A 17865-nucleotide genomic window follows, 5' to 3' on the forward strand; every position below is an offset into this window, starting at 1 on the left:
GTGGCTCCAGCGTACCACACGGTGATGGAGGAGGTGAGGATGGACTCGATGATTGCAGTGTAGAATTGTATCATCGTCCGTGTTGGCAGGGTGAATTTCTTCAGCTGCCTCAGGAAGTACATCCTCTGCTGGGCTTTCTTGATGACGGAGGTGATGGTGGGCTCCCACTTCAGGTCCTGGGTGATGGTGGTACCCAGGAAGCGGAATGAGTCCACAGAGGTGATGGGGGTGTCAGTCAGGATGATGGGGGGGAGTGGGGCTGTGTGCTTCCTGAAGTCCACAATAATCTCCACTGTCTTCTGGGCATTCAGCACCAGGTTGTTGTGGCTGCACCAGGACACCAGACGTTCAACCTCCCTCCTGTAGGCAGACTCGTCCCCGTCCGAGATGAGTCCAATAACGGTGGTGTCATCTGCAAACTTGATTAGCTTGACAGACTGGTGGGTGGAGGTGCAGCAGTTGGTGTACAGGGAGAAGAGCAGAGGAGAAAGAACACAGCCCTGAGGGGAGCCGGTGCTGATGGTCCGGGAGTCCGAGACATTCTTTCCCAGCCTCACATGCTGCTTCCTGTCCGTCAGGAAGTCAGTGATCCACCGGCAGATGGGATCAGGCACATTCATCTGGGAAAGCTTGTCTCGGAGATGGTCTGGAAGGATGGTGTTGAAGGCAGAGCTGAAGTCCACAAACAGGATCCTGGCGTAGGTTCCTGGGGAGTCCAGATGCTGCAGGATGAAGTGTAGGGCCATGTTGATGGCGTCGTCTACAGACCTGTTGGCTCTATATGCAAACTGCAGGGGGTCCAGGAGGGGGGCCGTGAGGGTCCTGAGATGGGAGAGAACTAGGCGCTCAAAAGACTTCATGACCACAGATGTCAGAGCCACGGGTCTGTAGTCATTTAGTCCAGTGATCCTAGGTTTCTTGGGGACAGGGATTATGGTGGAGGACTTGAAGCAGGCAGGCACATGACATGCCTGCAGTGAGGAGTTGAAAATGCCAGAAAACACTGGGGCCAGCTCGTTTGCACAGTGTCTGAGGGTGGCAGGAGACACACCGTCTGGGCCGGGAGCTTTCCGAGCATTCAGGTTCTTAAACTGCTTCCTCACATCTGCTTCATGAATATGAAGAGTTGTGGTGGGAGGAGGTGGTGTGAAATCCTCTTTTGTGTGGGGTGAGGAGGGGGGTGTTGTAGGTGAACGGTTTGAAGGTGGTGATGGCTCTATGTAGGGGGGAGAGGTGGGGGAATTAGTGTCCAAAGTGTCTCTATTGTTGGGGCCGTTGGAGGTGTGAAGGCTGCCTGATGGCTCGTCAAAACGGCAGTAGAAGTCGTTAAGGGTGTTGGCTAAGAGCAAGTCATCAGTGGAGTGGGGGGTTTTAGGCTTGTAGTTTGTGATATTCCTAAAACCTTTCCACACAGAGGCCGAGTCATTCTCTGAGATCTGCTGCTGCATTTTCTCAGAGTGCTGATGTTTAGCAATGTCCACTTCTTTAGTGAACCTGTACTTGGCCTCTCTGTAGCAGTCCCTGTCTCCGCTTCTGAACGCCTTTCTCTTTTCCAGCCACAGCTTTTTGAGTTTAGGAGTAAACCAGGGTTTGTCATTGTTATAACTCACCCTGGCACAATGCTGTCCTCACAGAAGTGGATATAGGAGGTGACAGTGTCCGTAAACTCGTCCAAGGACCCCAAAGCGCTTTACATATCCAGTCATCCACACATTCACACACTGGTGATGGCAAGCTACATTGTAGCCACAGCCACCCTGGGGCGCACTGACAGAGGCGAGGCTGCCAGACACTGGCGCCACCGGGCCCTCTGACCACCACCAGTAGGCAACGGGTGAAGTGTCTTGCCCAAGGACACAACGACCGAGACTGGCCAAGCCGGGGCTCGAACCGGCAACCTCCCGATTACAAGGCGAACGCCCAACTCTTGAGCCACGATCGCCCCCAAGAAGACTGTTTACTTAGCCTAGCAGGGCGAAGGACACTGTCTCAGCTGAACTCTGGACACGCACACACATACATATACACTGATATGCACACACTCATCCCTCCTCTCTTTCCAAACGCCTTCGATGCTTGTTCCCTCCTGGGAACACGGCGGATCTGAATGGTAGCGCTGGGCAGTGTGGAGATACAGAAATTCTTTTATTGCTGCCATATAATCTGCATCATTATAATTGCATTAATAACATTCTTTACAGCATTATTTCATGTAATAATATTTCTCACAGTATTGATACTGCATTACATTTGTTTATTGAAGATGTCCATTTGAGGATCCTTCCATTATGTTAACTTTTATTACAAGTACGGTTAGACGTATTTTATACACATTGCATATCTGTGCTTATTTTGAGTTGATGTTCAGTTCATTAAGGGTCTTAAGCTTCACTGGCGTGACTGTCCAGGTGATACATGCTGAGGGAAACTAGAACATAGAAGGATAACTGCAATGCATGCTTACAGTACATATAATACATATAATCTAGGAATGTGTCCGGCCTGAGGCCTCAACTCATTTGGTGTCTTACTATATTTTATTCTACTTGGTAATAGATGATCAGAGTCAATAATTAGCCTCAGAGACCCTGAGGGCTTGAAGTTTATTACCTTGTATGGAAGGTATTATAGAAAAGAGAAGTTCTATGTCTGCTTATAGCTATTAAAGATGTACGATTAACTGTGACTAATGTCTGGAACCTATTTTAATCTGTCATTGACGCCATGGGGGGGGCGTGTACCCCACTGCATTTTGGTCAGAAGACATATGTTGATGTTTTCTCCGGGCTGTTAATAAACTCATCGGTTGATTGCACTTTTCTGGGGCCTCCGTGGTTTGTGACACTGCTCTACATTGATTGATTTCGCGACAGCAGGATGGCTGCTGCGTTTGCTTCGGATTACTCCTCACCCCCCACCCGACCCTGTGGCTTGTCACGTGTTCCATAATGTTGTGCTGTGGACATTTGTGCTTTTTTTCCCCAATTCAATTCAATTTTATTTATATAGCGCCAAATCACAACAAAAGTCGCCTCAAGCCGCTTCATAGATACAGAGAAAAACCCAACAATCATATGACCCCCTATGAGCAAGCACTTTGGCAACAGTGGGAAGGAAAAACTCCCTTTTAACAGGAAGAAACCTCCGGCAGAACCAGGCTCAGGGAGGGGCGGCCATCTGCTGCGACCGGTTGGGGTGAGAGAAGGAAGACAGGATAAAAGACATGCTGTGGAAGAGAGACAGAGGTTAATAACAGATATGATTCAATGCAGAGAGGTCTATTAACACATAGTGAGTGAGAAAGGTGACTGGAAAGGAAAAACTCAATGCATCATGGGAATCCCCTGGCAGCCTACGTCTATTGCAGCATAACTAAAGGAGGATTCAGGGTCACCTGGTCCAGCCCTAACTATATGCTTTAGCAAAAAGGAAAGTTTTAAGCCTAATCTTAAAAGTAGAGATAGTGTCTGTCTCCCGAATCCAAACTGGAAGCTGGTTCCACAGAAGAGGGGCCTGAAATCTGAAGGTTCTCCCTCCCATTCTACTTTTAAATACTCTAGGAACAACAAGTAGGCCTGCAGAGCGAGAGCGAAGTGCTCTAATAGGGTGATATGGTACTACAAGATCATTAAGATAAGATGGGGCCTGATTATTTAAGACCTTGTATGTGAGGAGCAGGATTTTGAATTCTGGATTTAACAGGAAGCCAAAACAGGAGAAATCTGCTCTCTCTTTCTAGTCCCTGTCAGGACTCTTGCTGCAGCATTTTGGATTAACTGAAGGCTTTTCAGCGAGTTTTTTGGACATCCTGATAATAATGAATTGCAGTAGTCCAGCCTGGAAGTAATAAATGCATGAACTAGTTTTTCAGCGTCACTCTGAGACAGGATATTTCTAATTTTAGAGATGTTGCGCAAATGAAAGAACGCAGTCTTACATATTTGTTTAATATGTGCGTTGAAGGACATATCCTGGTCAAAAGTGACTCCAAGGTTCCTCACAGCGTTACTGGAGGCCACGGTAATGCCATCCAGAGTAAGAATCTGGTTAGATACCATATTTCTAAGCTTTTCAGGGCCGAGTACAATAACCTCAGTTTTATCTGAATTAAGAAGCAGAAAGTTAGCAGCCATCCAGGTCTTTATGTCTTTAAGACATTCCTGCAGTTTAACTAATTGGTGTGTGTTATCTGGCTTCATGGACAGATAGAGCTGGGTGTCATCTGCATAGCAGTGAAAATGTATGCTATGTCTTCTAATGATACTGCCTAAGGGAAGCATGTATAATGTAAACAGAATTGGTCCTAGCACTGAACCCTGTGGAACTCCTCAGTGTGTGAAGAGGACTCTCCATTTACATGTACAAATTGGAGTCTATTAGATAGATATGATACAAACCACTGCAGTGCAGTACCTGTAATACCTACAGCATGTTCTAATCGCTCTAATAGGATATTATGGTCGACAGTATCGAATGCTGCACTAAGGTCTAGCAGGACAAGCACAGAGATGAGTCCACTGTCAGAGGCCATAAGAAGATCTTTTGTAACCTTCACTAAAGCTGTTTCTGTGCTGTGCTGAGCTCTGAAACCTGACTGAAACTCTTCAAATAAACCATTCCTCTGCAGATGATCTGTTAGCTGTCTGACAACTACTCTTTCAAGGATTTTCGATATGAAAGGAAAGTTGGAGATTGGCCTATGATTAGCTAAGACTGCTGGGTCTAGAGATGGCTTTTTGAGTAAAGGTTTAACTACAGCCAGCTTGAAGGCCTGTGGTACATAGCCGATTATGTGCCGGGGTGGCTGTAGCTCAGGTGGCAGAGCAGGTCAGCCACTAATCAGAAGGTCGGTGGTTCGATCCCAGGCTGCATGCCAAATATCCTTGGGCAAGATACTAACCCCATGTTTGCCTACTGGTGGTGGTCAGAGGGCCCGGTGGCGCCTGTGTCCGTCAGCCTCGCCTCTGTCAGTGCGCCCCAGGGCAGCTGTGGCTACAATGTAGCTTGCTATCGCCAGTGTGTGAATGTGTGTGAGAATGGGTGAATGACTGAATGTAGTGTAAAGCGCTTTGGGGTCCTATGGACTAGAAAAGCGCTATACAAATGCAGGCCATTTACCATTTACCATTATTAGAGATAGGTTGATCATATTTAAGATCGAAGAATTAATTAATGGCAGGACTTCTTTGAGCAGTTTTGTAGGAATGGGGTCTAAAAGACACATTGATGGTTTGGAGGAAGTAATTATTGAAGTTAACTCAGAAAGATCAACTGGAGAAAAAGAGTCTAACTTAACATCGATGGTACTAAGAATAGCTGTAGATAATATTACATCTGTGGGATGATTACTGGTAATTTTTTCTCTAATGATAAAAATTTTATTTGTGAAGAAGTTCATGAAGTCATTACTAGTTAACGTTAAAGGGATGGTTGGCTCAAAAGAGCTGACTTTTTGTCAGCCTGGCTACAGTGCTGAAGAGAAACCTGGGGTTGTTCTTATTTTCTTCAATCAGTGACGAATAGTAAGATGTTCTGGCTTTGCGGAGGGCTTTCTTATAAAGCAACAAACTATTTCTCCAGGCTAAATGATGATACTCTAAATTTGTGACACGCCATTTCCTCTCCAGATTACGAGTCATCTGCTTTAGGGTACGTATTTGAGAATTATACCACGGAGTCAGGTACTTCTGATTAGAGACCTTAGTTTTCACAGGAGCTACAGTATCCAGAGTCGTACGTAGTGAGGAGGTAAAATTATTAACAAGATAATCGACCTCTGTTGGAGTAGTATTCAGATAGCTGCTCTGCTCTATGTTGGTACAGGGCATTGAAGATGATAACAGTGGGTGGATTATATTCTTAAACTTAGTTACAGCGCTTTCAGAAAGACATCCACTTTGATAAAGTCTACTCTCCACCGCTGTGTAATCAATTATTGTAAATGTAAATGTTATCAGGAAATGATCAGACAGGAGAGGGTTTTCAGGAAACACTGTTAAATGTTCCGCTTCTATGCCATATGTTAAAACAAGATCTAGAGTGTGATTAAAGTGGTGGGTGGGTTCTTTTACAATGAGAGAAGCCAATTGAGTCTAATAACAGATTAAATGCCATGTTGAGGCTGTCATTTTTAGCATCTACATGGATGTTAAAATCACCCACAATAATTATTTTATCTGAGCTCAGAACTAAATTAGATATAAAGTCTGAGAAATCAGACAGAAACTCTGTGTAAGGCCCAGGTGGACGATAGATGATAACAAGTAAGACTGGTTTCTGAGTTTTACAGCTGGGGTGGACAATGTTAAGCATCAGGCTTTCAAATGAATTAAAAGTCTGTCTTGGTCTTTCATTAATTAATAGGGTGGTGTGAAAAATTGCTGCCACACCGCCCCCTCGGCCTGTGCTTCGAGATTTCTGGTAGTTAGAATGACTCGGGGGTGTTGATTCATTTAAACTAACATAATCATCTTGCTGCAACCAGGTTTCTGTAAGGCAGAGTAAATCAATTTGTTGATCAATTATTAAGTCACTTGGAGGAGAGAGACCTAATATTTAATAATCTACATTTCACTGTTTTACTCTTTGGTTCAGATGTGGATACTGTATTGTTCTTTCTTTGTAATTGTTTATGTTTAAGTTGTTTGTTGCTGGTTTTTAGTTTGTTTTTTGTCTTTTTGGGAGCTGACACAGTCTCTATGGAGACGGGTTTTTGGGGGGGGTAGCAGGAGGAGAGAAGCTGCAGAGAGGCGTGTAAGACTGCAACTCTGCTTCCTGGTCCCTTGTGCAGAGGAGTTTTTTTGTTTCCTGTTCTCATGCTGTCCTCCCAGGAGCCCAGCATGAGTGGAGGTCTCTTTTTTTCCCTCTTGTACTTTCCCATTGTAGTGTATATTTCAGTGTTTTTTCTGTAACGCTACCGATCTCCGACCTGTATCCCCATGTGATGCTATTTCACAGCAGGGCAACCTGCACGTGGCGAATAAAGCCTTGATTGATTGATTGATTGACTGATTGATATGAGTGCTTGTGTATAAATACACAAACAATACACATATGCTTTCAATTGTATAATTTAAGTGATCTAGATAGCTCTGTTTTGGAAGTTCAGTTAATGCTAGAAATGCGCATTAGAATTTGTATGTGCTTTTTGTAGTTTGTACGTGTTTTGTCTCTGGGGCCACCGCATATATTTATATATAAACATATATAAATAAACCCACTTTTTTATATTAGTAATTCCTTTTGTGCATAATTTTATATTATTGTTAATAATAAATTAATTAAAGCAACAAAACAACCTGAAGAGCCGGTTCGGAGCTGAAAGAGCCAACTCTTTTTAGTGAGTCAAGCCAAAAGAGCCAGTTCTCTAAAAAGAGCCGGAAATCCCATCACTGCTGCTGCTCTGTACAAGCTGCTGGGGGGCTGTTAACGATGGCCAAGCTATCGTTGCCCACATGGACTACAGGGCTCTGGCTAGCTGCAGGATTTTCAAGGGTCTGGAGCTGGGATTCCAACTCAGTGATTCTGGTTTCCAAAGCTACAAACAGGCTGCATTTATTCTAATTATAATTTGCAGGTGATTTAGCAGAAAGTATGTTTGGATAAAGCACACGAGGTTACACTGTGGAAGAAGTTATTATCTAAAGGTTTCTAAATAAGGGAGCTACACAGATTAGTGTGGAAGAGGAACTCGCACCTGGAGCTGAGCAGCAGCATCTGAAGCTTCAAAGATTCTGCGGGCCAGGCCTTTGTTTTGTTTGCTCATCACATCCAGGAAGGAATAATCCACATCATTTCCAAATCCAAGACAGTACAGAGACATTTTTCCCCCAATAGCTGTACGCACATTCTCCTGGATCTTGCCAGTGTTGCGCTCTCCTAAAAATGCATGCATGCAACACACAATGATAAAAATGCTAAACGCAATGTAATGTTAAATGCTGAACAAACATAATCTAGCCTATGGTATGTTTGCACTCTACATACTTACCCTCATTTGGCATTCCATCAGTCAGTAATATAATCATATCAGCACTTCTCTCTGGTAGCCTCTCCATCTGTCTGTCTTTGACCAGCATGTGTACAGCAGTCAACACTGCATCATTAATATTGGTTGCTAAAAGAAAAACACAATTCATGTTTTAAAATGCATAAACTATTAATGTTTTTGTGCTGTTAGGTGTTTGTTTTTTTGTTTTGTTTACTTGTTTTTTTGTATTTCTTACCTCCTCCGCTACGCATTCTTTTGATGTAATTCATGGCTTCATTTATGTTTTCCTTTGTTGCTTTGGTAAGTGAATCCTTCCAGGTTTCAATAACAGAATCAAACAGGATGATGGCAAAGTGGTCGTCTTCATGGACTTGTTGAAGAATGGCCAGCATAGCTTCTCTTGTCTACAAAGAGTCAGAGGATGACGTGTGTCCACATGAACTTTGACATATTAGAAGCACATCAGGGGTCAGAACAACTTCTTACCTGCTCCATCTTTCTTCCACTCATTGATCCACTTATATCAATTACAAAGACCACATTCTTTGGGAGTTTGGGTAATTCAGGAGCAAAGAAGTGCACAAAGTATCCATTTACAATCTGAAGAAGAGACAGATTCCAAAAAGTAATGAATTTTAAAACAATGGTGTAATAAATCACTTTTTCAATTTGATCTTATTCAGTACTTGAAGCTTTCACTGACCTGTATGTCCCCAAGGTTCTTCTCTCGCTTCACATCATAGCTGACAATAAAATCTCCATCAATAAGTGTTCCATCACAACCTGGACACTTCCTCTGCTGCTCCATGGTTGGTGAGAAGGAGATGTGTGCCTGAAAAGGGAATAATACATACACAATTATGATCCCAACTGAGATTCAACCGTGCAATAAAATGCAGCACAATAATCAGAAGGTTTATTATTGTATGAAGGTACCTTTCTGTCTGTGACAGTTTTCTCCACCAGAGGGAGCAGCTCATTCGAGAGGAAGGTTGCATGGGCGTCAACATAAGAAATGCCCTGAGGCTCATAGATGTTTGTCACAATCTGTTTCCACAAAGGCAAACATGGAGACAAGAGATCATTTCTAATGTAAATCAGGAAATCACCCTATGGGGGTTAAAATGTCTTAATGCAGGGGTCACCAACCTTTTTGAAAGTGAGAGCTACTTCTTGGGTAGCGATTAATGTGAAGGGCTACCAGTTTGACACACACTTCTCAAATAACAAATTTCCTCAGTTTAACTTAATTATGTGTTATTATTAATAATTAATGATATTCATCTATGTACGGACACTAATTATGTTAATTATTTTTCACCATAATTATAAAGAATGCAAGTAGGAAACAAGGTAGGAAACATAAATATCAATATGCAACGCTTTATTTCTATATGTCTCTGCAAGTATTTACATTTTGAAGTGATCACTTCTACAACATTTTCACTTACCACTAACAAATTTTAACAAATCATGCACTGTTACATACATTATTTTTGTATGTATGTAACATACAAAAAATCAACTTTCAAATTTTACAGAACTTTTCACCAAATTGGCAGCATTTTAAAGCAAATTGTCACATGTTACACTTAACAAACACATTTGTTTTTCAATAATTAAATTCAACTTTGACATGACACTGTAATGTTGCCACTGAGAACATCTAATATGGCTTTCTTTGTCTGTTAGTGGGAAACCTGGCATTGCATGCTGTTCACCAGTGTGTTGTAATCTGGGGTATAACTTGACACTGCAACTCTGAGTGAGTCTTGCAGATGTGCATCGGAGAGGCGTGTTCTGTGTTTGTTCTTGATGAAGTTCATGTCAGAAAAGGCTGATTCACAAAGATGGGTTGAACCAAACAGGCTGGCAACCTTCATAGCTGCTGTGCACACACCACTGTACTTTTCTGTGTCAACAAGGCACCAAAAGTTTGGTGCACCCAGATAGGCTTTGAGGTGGACGTCATTTTGCAATGTTACAATTTCGATTTCCACCTGTCCAGCATCCAAGCTGAACATTGAACTTAGTTGCTCAGCAATGCATGTTGTGTCCACATTCATGAAAGGATTGGAAACAAATGAGACACATGGCTCAAGCTGATCAAGGTCACAAAACCTGTTCTCAAACTCTTGACCAAGTCGGTTTATGACTTGAGTGTACTTTTCTGCAACTTTGTCAAAAGTCTCAGATGCAGAAGCATTGTCTTTCAGCACCATCTGCACAGAGGGAAAGTGCAGCACCTTTTTTCTCTGTAAATGCACAGAGAAAATGTTCATCTGGGCTTTAAATCCATTTAAAGCACTTATCATGTCAGCAACAGTCTTACCTTTGCCTTGCAGCTCACAGTTCAAATGGTTCAGTTTCCCAGTAAGGTCTGTTAAAAACGCAAGGTCAAGTGTCCACTCAGTGTCCTCCAGCAGAGATGTGTCTTCCCCTTTGGATTGCATGAACTCCTTGATTTCACCCAAAAGTGACAAAAAACGAAGCAAAATCCGTCCCCTGCTGAGCCATCGGATTTCCGTATGTAGTAGCAGGTCACCATATTCAGCTGACAGCTCCTCCAATAGCACCTTGAATGTTCTGTGCTGTTTAGCTCTGGAGCGGATGCTGTTTATGATCTTCACGACGGGAGTCATGACGTGCTCGAAGCCGATCACCTTTGCGCATAACGCCTGCTGGCGAATGATGCAGTGGTAATGCATGAAGTTTGGGAACTCTGTGTCACCTTTACAGTGAGCGATGAATCCCGTATGTCGGCCGATCATAGCAGGAGCCCCGTCGGTAGTCACTGATACCAGCTTTTCCAACGGTACCTTTTTCTTCGCGAAAAACTCCTTCACCGCGTTATAGATGTCAACTCCCTTCGTAGTTGTCTTTAGCGGCAGTAGTGTCAGAAGTTCTTCTTTTGTGGAGAAACCATCAAATACCATCCGGATAAAGACCATCAGCTGTGCTGTACTGCTGCTGTCGACGGACTCGTCACACTGGATGCTAAACCAACTGCACTTTGCCAGATCCTGATCCAACTGATCGGCCAAGTTCCCGGACATAGCCGACACTCTTCTAACAATTGTAGTTGCCCCCAGCTGGACATCAGAGAGAGTGGAGATTACATCGTTTCCATATTTCTCGTCTTTAAGCACAGTTTTTGCAATTATCATCATTGCTTCTTTGAAATACTCCCAGTCTAAAAATGCCTTCTTTTTCTTAATCATGAAATGTGTAGCTCTAAATGAGGCTTCGGTTGCTTTTTGAGAGTTTTTCACCGGTCTCGTGAAAAAAGACTGCTGTTTGCTCAAACCTGCCTTTAATTCGCGGGCCTTTTCCGCTCGCAGTGTGCTGCCCTTTGGGTAGTTAGCATGGTAGCTTAGGGCTGCTCAATTAATCGAATTTTAATCACGATTACGATCTGGGCTTTCAACGATCATTAAAAATGACTGAGCCGATTATTGGCCCCTCCCTCATTTATCCGCGACACCTTAAAAGCCGGTCCGTGGGGCATAAACCGGTCCGTGGCGCAAAAAAGGGTGGAGACCGCTGATTAAGAGGACCCGAGGGAAGCTCGGAAAGCTAAGCAGAAGTTATTTGGAGAGGAGAGTGACTGCCGCTGGTTGAAAAGAGAGGTAAAAAAAACTTCAGTGGTGTTGCACACTATTTTATATTATTTTTTAAAGTCATTATTCAATACGTTGTCATCGTTAACCCTTTAAAGCCGGTCAGAGCAGCACGCTCCGTTTTGTGTAACAATTTTTAAATCCCTGTAGAACCTGAACAGTGTAAGCTAGCGCAATAATTTGTTTTGCATATGAAACCGGAGGAGTTGTACTTACATCTGATGCCATCAGCTTGTCCTCGGTCACGGTTTCCTTCCACATAAAGCTTTGCAAAAATTGCATAAAAAGCGCTTGCAGGAACAAAAACATAATATTCCAGAAACACGCTTTGTGATCCGATCAGCTGTTCATAACACTTCCCACAGTGAAACGGAGTCAGCAGTGTTGCCAACTCCTCAGTAAGGAAAATCGCTATTGGTTGTCCTAAAAGTCGCTAGAAGTCGCTAAATGACGTCATCGCCAAATTTGCATAATAGGTCATGCTAATCTAATTGTAACCTATGTTGTTGGAGACATAAAGTGAGTAAAAAACGTCCTAAATGCATTTAGAATTTATTTAGAACTACAAATTAAATTTCTTTTAGCAATTATTGTTTTTTTTAATGTCACAATTCCAACCCTGCTCCTTTACCCGGGCTTGGACCGGCAAAAGTGACCCGAAATAGGCGCTCTGGTGGAGTTACTTTGTGTGTGTGTGTTTATAAGTAGTTTTAAACCTTGTGATCCACAAAACAGCATAAGAGTAAAAGAAGAACTGACTGCGTCACAGCACCCGCTACTTGTTGAGAGTAAAAGCAATAAGGGCTTTCACGTCTTTTTTTTAGCGGGTCTGAAAACTTGCTAAATATAGCGACAAAGTTGGCAACACTGGAAGTCGCGAACTATCGCATGTGCGCCATTTCCTGCCCGAAACCGGAAGTGACGTCATTTTCGCGGAAATGTAGTTTTTTACTTGTAGGTCTTAATTGCCTATACTGGTGTTTTTATAAGTCATGTTTGACTCTATACTTTTCTGAATAGTTTCTGTGATGCTTAGAACTCGAATTGTACTGCTGGAAATGGTTTATTTTGATGCACCTGCTGTTTTCTTTGCAAATTTGCATAATAGGATTGTTTTTTCGTTTTTCCTGCAGTATATAAAAATTGGTGTATCTCCAAAATAAAACTATGAAGACACTTAAAATAAATTTCCTGTTGTTGTAAACTATTTTTTGCAACTTTTTTTGTATTTCAAGTTTTGAGGGATAAACCTCTTAAATTTCTCCAAGTAGAAATATATGTAAAAAAAAAAAACCAAAAACGATTTTCTATTTTTTTGTAGTTTATTGTACTTTTTTGCAATTAATGTAATTACTATGGACTTAATGCATACATATTATTACAATATGGGCTATAACAGTTGTATTGATGTATAGCAACTTGAAATGCTCCCACAAATGGCACTACAACATGTAAAAAAAAAAAAATAATAATAATAATATAAGCTCTGGCGGACTTGGTTCTATAGTAGGTCGTAAGGGTTAAATAAATATCGTCAAATAATCGAGATCTCAATTTCAGTGAAAATAATCGTGATTATCATTTTTGCCATAATCGAGCAGCCCTATGGTAGCTTGTGTGACACGTTCGGAAATGTCTCTCCACGTTGTGCCGCTTTGCTGTTGCCACAGTTGCCCCGCAAATGAGACACACGCATGAATCTTTCACAGTGGTAAAAAAGAACTCTTCCTCCCATTAACTGTGAAAATTATGTTTTCTTCCTTTTTCCGCCATGTTTTCCTCATCTCCTCACCTTTGCCTTTGCTGGTCTTCACGGCAACTGTTTCCGTGGAGACCAGCTAGCACTATAAATATTAGATCATGATCTAATATTTAATAATAAACATTTTTTATATATTATCTCTAACAAATTAACACCAATGCAATTGTGATTAAAAAAAAAAATAGCAAGAAAAAATAAAAATAGATGCAGCTTACTGGTAAGTTGTTATGGTGAGCTATTTTTAGAACAGGCCCGCGGGCGACTCATGTGGTCCTTGCGGGCGACCTGGTGCCCGCGGGCACCGTGTTGGTGACCCCTGTCTTAATGCATGCTCAATCATCCAGGTAAGGAAATCCCAAAAAGTTCATTTGTGGATTCTGTTAGTGTGGACCTAGCGTTTTTAGAGGGAGAAATGTTTCGTCACTCATCCAAGTGACTTCTTCAATCTCAGCTGACTGCATGTTTGTGCAACCTGGATTCACCTGAAAGTCCTGAACCAGTGTTTTGGGTTTGACTCTGGTCAAAAGCTCATATCGGCCCAGTTTCCTCTGAAGGAGCTCCTCATATGTCAGGACAAAGGTCACGTTGCTTTCAGCTGCAATATTGACAGAGACTGAAAACTTCTCCATCTTTCTTCCAGAAGCCCTGGAAATAACAACAACAAAAATGTCGCAGAGATATCTGAGAGCTGTTCCGGTGAATTTACATGATCTGTGTTTCTGGTTCATCTGGACGACTCACTTGACGAGTCCAGCAGTCTGTCCAGAGGAAACAGCCTTCTCGTACTGTTTCTTAGCTTTCTCTTTGTCCTTCACCTCTCCGACATACACCTGACCCTCAATTTCCCTGTGAGGCACAAAGATGGAGATAGACATGAGGGATGTAAAGCACATAAATGGACACCAAGATAGTGACAAATTCAGCTTTGGAGCACAGTTGTGAAATGAAGGACTGGCCTATAAAACTGTCAGAATGATTAGAGAGGAAACAGACTAACATGCTGAAGTTTGTGATGAAAGCAGTCTTGGGCAGCTCCACTTCAAAAAAGATTTCCTGTGACGAGCTTGCTTTGTTGAACGCCTTGGAGGTCATGACAGTGTGGGCAAAACAAGAGGTCACAGTGCAGTCCACTGTCACACTGTGCACCTCCACCTGAGACAGAGACAGAAGGAAATGTAGGAAGATAAAAATGGGTTTCTCTCTATGAATCTGATTTTTTAATCTGAATTAAATCAACTCTCTCACATGTGTAATGAATCAGCATATAAGAAAAGAGCTGCCCTTTTATTTTCTGTTTAAAACACAATTGTTACTCTGCTCAGATCTTCACAAAAGCAGCAGGTGTTGCATAAATGTACAATTTATAATCTCTTGACCCTTTTTTTAAATACTCCTTGTTTGTATCACATCACTAAACTGAGCTGAGAGTATTTTACAAATTTTACCTGTGTGCTGTTCATCTGGATGGACTAGCTTAATATGTCCACCTGCTGTTTAAAGGAGTTTGCGTTCTCCTTTCATGTTGCAGCATTGTTTTGGGTGGGATTTTTTTTGCCAAACTGACCTTTGGTAACTCACATATTCCTATTTGTTTATACATTAATGAGGTCTAGTTTATATCAAGTGTAGTGTTTGAATTAAAAAAGCCTTTCAAAGTAATGAAAGGTAGGGCTGTTCGATATAACGATACATATCGGATGACAATATAAAAACATCTATCGTTTCATTTTACGCTGTCGTTTGTTTCGTGGTGTCGCAAAATAAACTGTTGACGGCAATATTTTTTCCATCGTTCTGATGGTCACTTTAGTCAGTGGCGTGTCTAGAAAATTTTTGTTGGGGGGGGCCAGGTATGGGCACAGATTTGGAGAAGGGTGGCAGATGTAATTGGCAGATAATGTTAAAAACAATTCTACCAACCATTAACCATAATTCAATAACCCTATAAACCTAATAACCGAATGCGCTTTTAACGCTTATTAGAATGAGATTTTAACCACTACGGTTTTTAGATACTGCGTCGATAAAGTACAAGAGATACAATCAGTGCTTTGTCAGTGTTTATTCAGCATTCAAGGACAGCAATATTTGCATAGTATATTTACTGAGATATAGTGCACATATGTTTTGGGCAAAAACATTATTGAATATTAAAATACGAACATTTTTAACATACAATTGGGCAAATTAGCCAATGCAAAACTTTATCTGCCTGTTAAAAAAAGAAGATAATCTTCTCACAAACTGGTGTTTGATTTTGAAACAGGAAAAAGTGGGGAAAAAAACTGAAAAGACTAACATTTGAATAAAACCTGAAAGCAAGTAAATACTTTCTATGCTGCCTTATGGTAAACTTTGGTAATATTGATGTATAAAGAACAATACTGGCTGATGATGAAATACAGTCAGCTGGCATGGTGACACTGCCAGTATTAACCTGCAGGGCTGGACTGGGACAAAAAAAAAAAAAAATCAGCCCGGGCATTTTGACTAGAGACCGGCCCACCATGTATTAAAGCCATAAAGCCTTTGAATGAAAACAAATGCTGTTGTGACAGTGATGTACAGTCTTGTTGGTATATGCATGATTTCTATACATTTTATGCCAGATAAAAACTTTGTTTGCAAGATTCAGATAATTATTTAATAAAAGTGAGACATTTTAAATGAGAATAAGAAAGTAAAGTATTTCTTTGTGCCCCCCTCTCCCTGTTAATGCCCTACCTGGCCCCCTGGAAACACTTTGCTAGATCCGCCCCTGCACAGCTATCAGCTGTCAGCTACTTAGAAAAGGATCCTGGTGTTATTTGTCTCTCAGAAACCGTTCATAACTTCCCTTCAACTCATTCATGTCACCTAAAAGGTAAACCTGTTTCTCCATCACCTGTTCAGCTCTGATGATTCAGTAAGGACATCTCCTGGTTTCATCTTCATGTTTCCCTCTCACCAGATATCCAAACCGACATCATGACCAGCAGCTTTACAGCTGTGGCTCCAGCAAACATCAGCTGATACTAGAAATTAATATTAAATAAATTCTAACAACAGCTGATCAAGCTTAAACATGCTGCTGTTGTTTAGCGGGAAATCCGCTGGTTTCCTCTTTCTGGCGCAAAGTGGGCGATAAACAAACAAGAGAGGAAAGCCGATCAGCTGATCATTGATCAGTTTCATGATTGAAGTAGAAACAGGAGAGGGAGGGGGAGAGAATGAGAGAAGAAGAGGCAGCTGTGCAGCAAAGACACAGAATAAATCCAGCTTTGTGTCTTTTTTTTCATTCTAGCTGAAGTACGGGACAAACTGCGTCCCCTCTCAGCTCAATACGAAACATGTAATATTTTCTCTGAATGAGGGACCATTCCATTTTTTAAGGAGCCGTTGGCAACTCTACTAACTAACCTTATGAATAAAATAAAGTTCACTATCAATAACATCATAGCACCCACCCAGCTGTATAGAAACTCCGTCATACTAGCTAGCACGCAGAACGAGTTATTGTAACTGACTGTAAAAAGTCAGCACAACGAAAATAAACTCCACCTAAACTTGGTTTATATCTGACCCAGACAGACTGCAGGTCATAACTTCTTACCTGAAATTCAGTTCACCTGACACTTGGGCCGGCGGCCTCCTCGGGTCTCTCCTCCTCCTGCCTCCCCTTCCCTCATCCACCTGCTGGCCTCTGTGGAAGCTCCGCCATAGCCACCACCAAACAACTGAGTTATTTTTACACATCGGCCAGCATCTGGCCAGCCCACCACCTGTCATTGTTCATGCCATTACAAAAAAAAAAAAAAAAAAAAAGTCATCAGGCCACTGGGTAAATGCCCGGTATGCCTGATGGCCAGTCCAGCTATGTTAACTTGTTAATCTTTTGCCGAAAAATTGTTTTTTGCGGTGCCGGCTCTCCTTCCTTTGCTAACATGATGCTCATAGTGCAGAAGCCGATGCTGCATTCACTTACAATCGGATATCTGAGCTTCACTGTGAAAACATAAATCGTACATTTGATATTTCATTGAATTTTATTGTTTTAGCTTCGGGGTGGCACCTGGGGTGGCCAGCCTGGTTGCGGGATGGCCTGTGCCCCCCCAGGCCACCCCGCTGGCACGCCACTGACTGTAGTGACTATATTAATTTCTTAAAGTTCTCTCTTTCTCTTATATTTAATATAACCACACTACTGACGGACAAGCGCCTGTTTTTATGCGTTGTCGTTAGCAACAGCGACGGTAACACCTTCGCGTGTCCGCTTGTTTATGTTCCACATAAACCTTTCACAATAAAGCTCAAGATCCTGTTGGGACTTTTCATAAACGTTAGAACAGGCTTTTCCCCGCAGCACGCCGTCTAATGAATACAAAGAAAACAGCGGCAGTTACAACTTATATCTAAAAATGTATCGTTTCATGCATCGGTTAAAACACTCGACTCCAGGTAAAGGACGCGCAGCTGGAAATGCTTCACGCAAGTCGAGCTGCCCGAGATTCACA

The 17865-nt window shown here is 42.0% G+C and overlaps 1 protein-coding gene across 1 annotated transcript in view; it reads right to left on the minus strand.

Moving 5' to 3' along the window:
- The window catches only part of LOC146709039 (inter-alpha-trypsin inhibitor heavy chain H3-like), a 41153-nt gene that overhangs the window by 22212 nt on the left and 1076 nt on the right, over positions 1-17865 (minus strand). Inside the window, exons 4-12 of the mRNA XM_085456003.1 lie at positions 14370-14524; positions 14114-14218; positions 13855-14017; positions 8927-9037; positions 8694-8822; positions 8477-8590; positions 8226-8394; positions 7991-8116; positions 7697-7878 (exon numbers count right to left, since the gene is read on the minus strand). Coding sequence (XP_085312129.1) covers positions 7697-7878; positions 7991-8116; positions 8226-8394; positions 8477-8590; positions 8694-8822; positions 8927-9037; positions 13855-14017; positions 14114-14218; positions 14370-14524 — 1254 coding nt within the window. The remainder of the gene's footprint in view (positions 1-7696; positions 7879-7990; positions 8117-8225; positions 8395-8476; positions 8591-8693; positions 8823-8926; positions 9038-13854; positions 14018-14113; positions 14219-14369; positions 14525-17865) is intronic.

This window comes from Copadichromis virginalis, linkage group LG5 (genome assembly GCF_057382275.1).
Source record: "Copadichromis virginalis isolate Kocher_CV1m ecotype Utaka linkage group LG5, C_Virginalis_male_GT1.1, whole genome shotgun sequence".
NCBI classification, from domain to species: Eukaryota; Metazoa; Chordata; class Actinopteri; order Cichliformes; family Cichlidae; genus Copadichromis; species Copadichromis virginalis.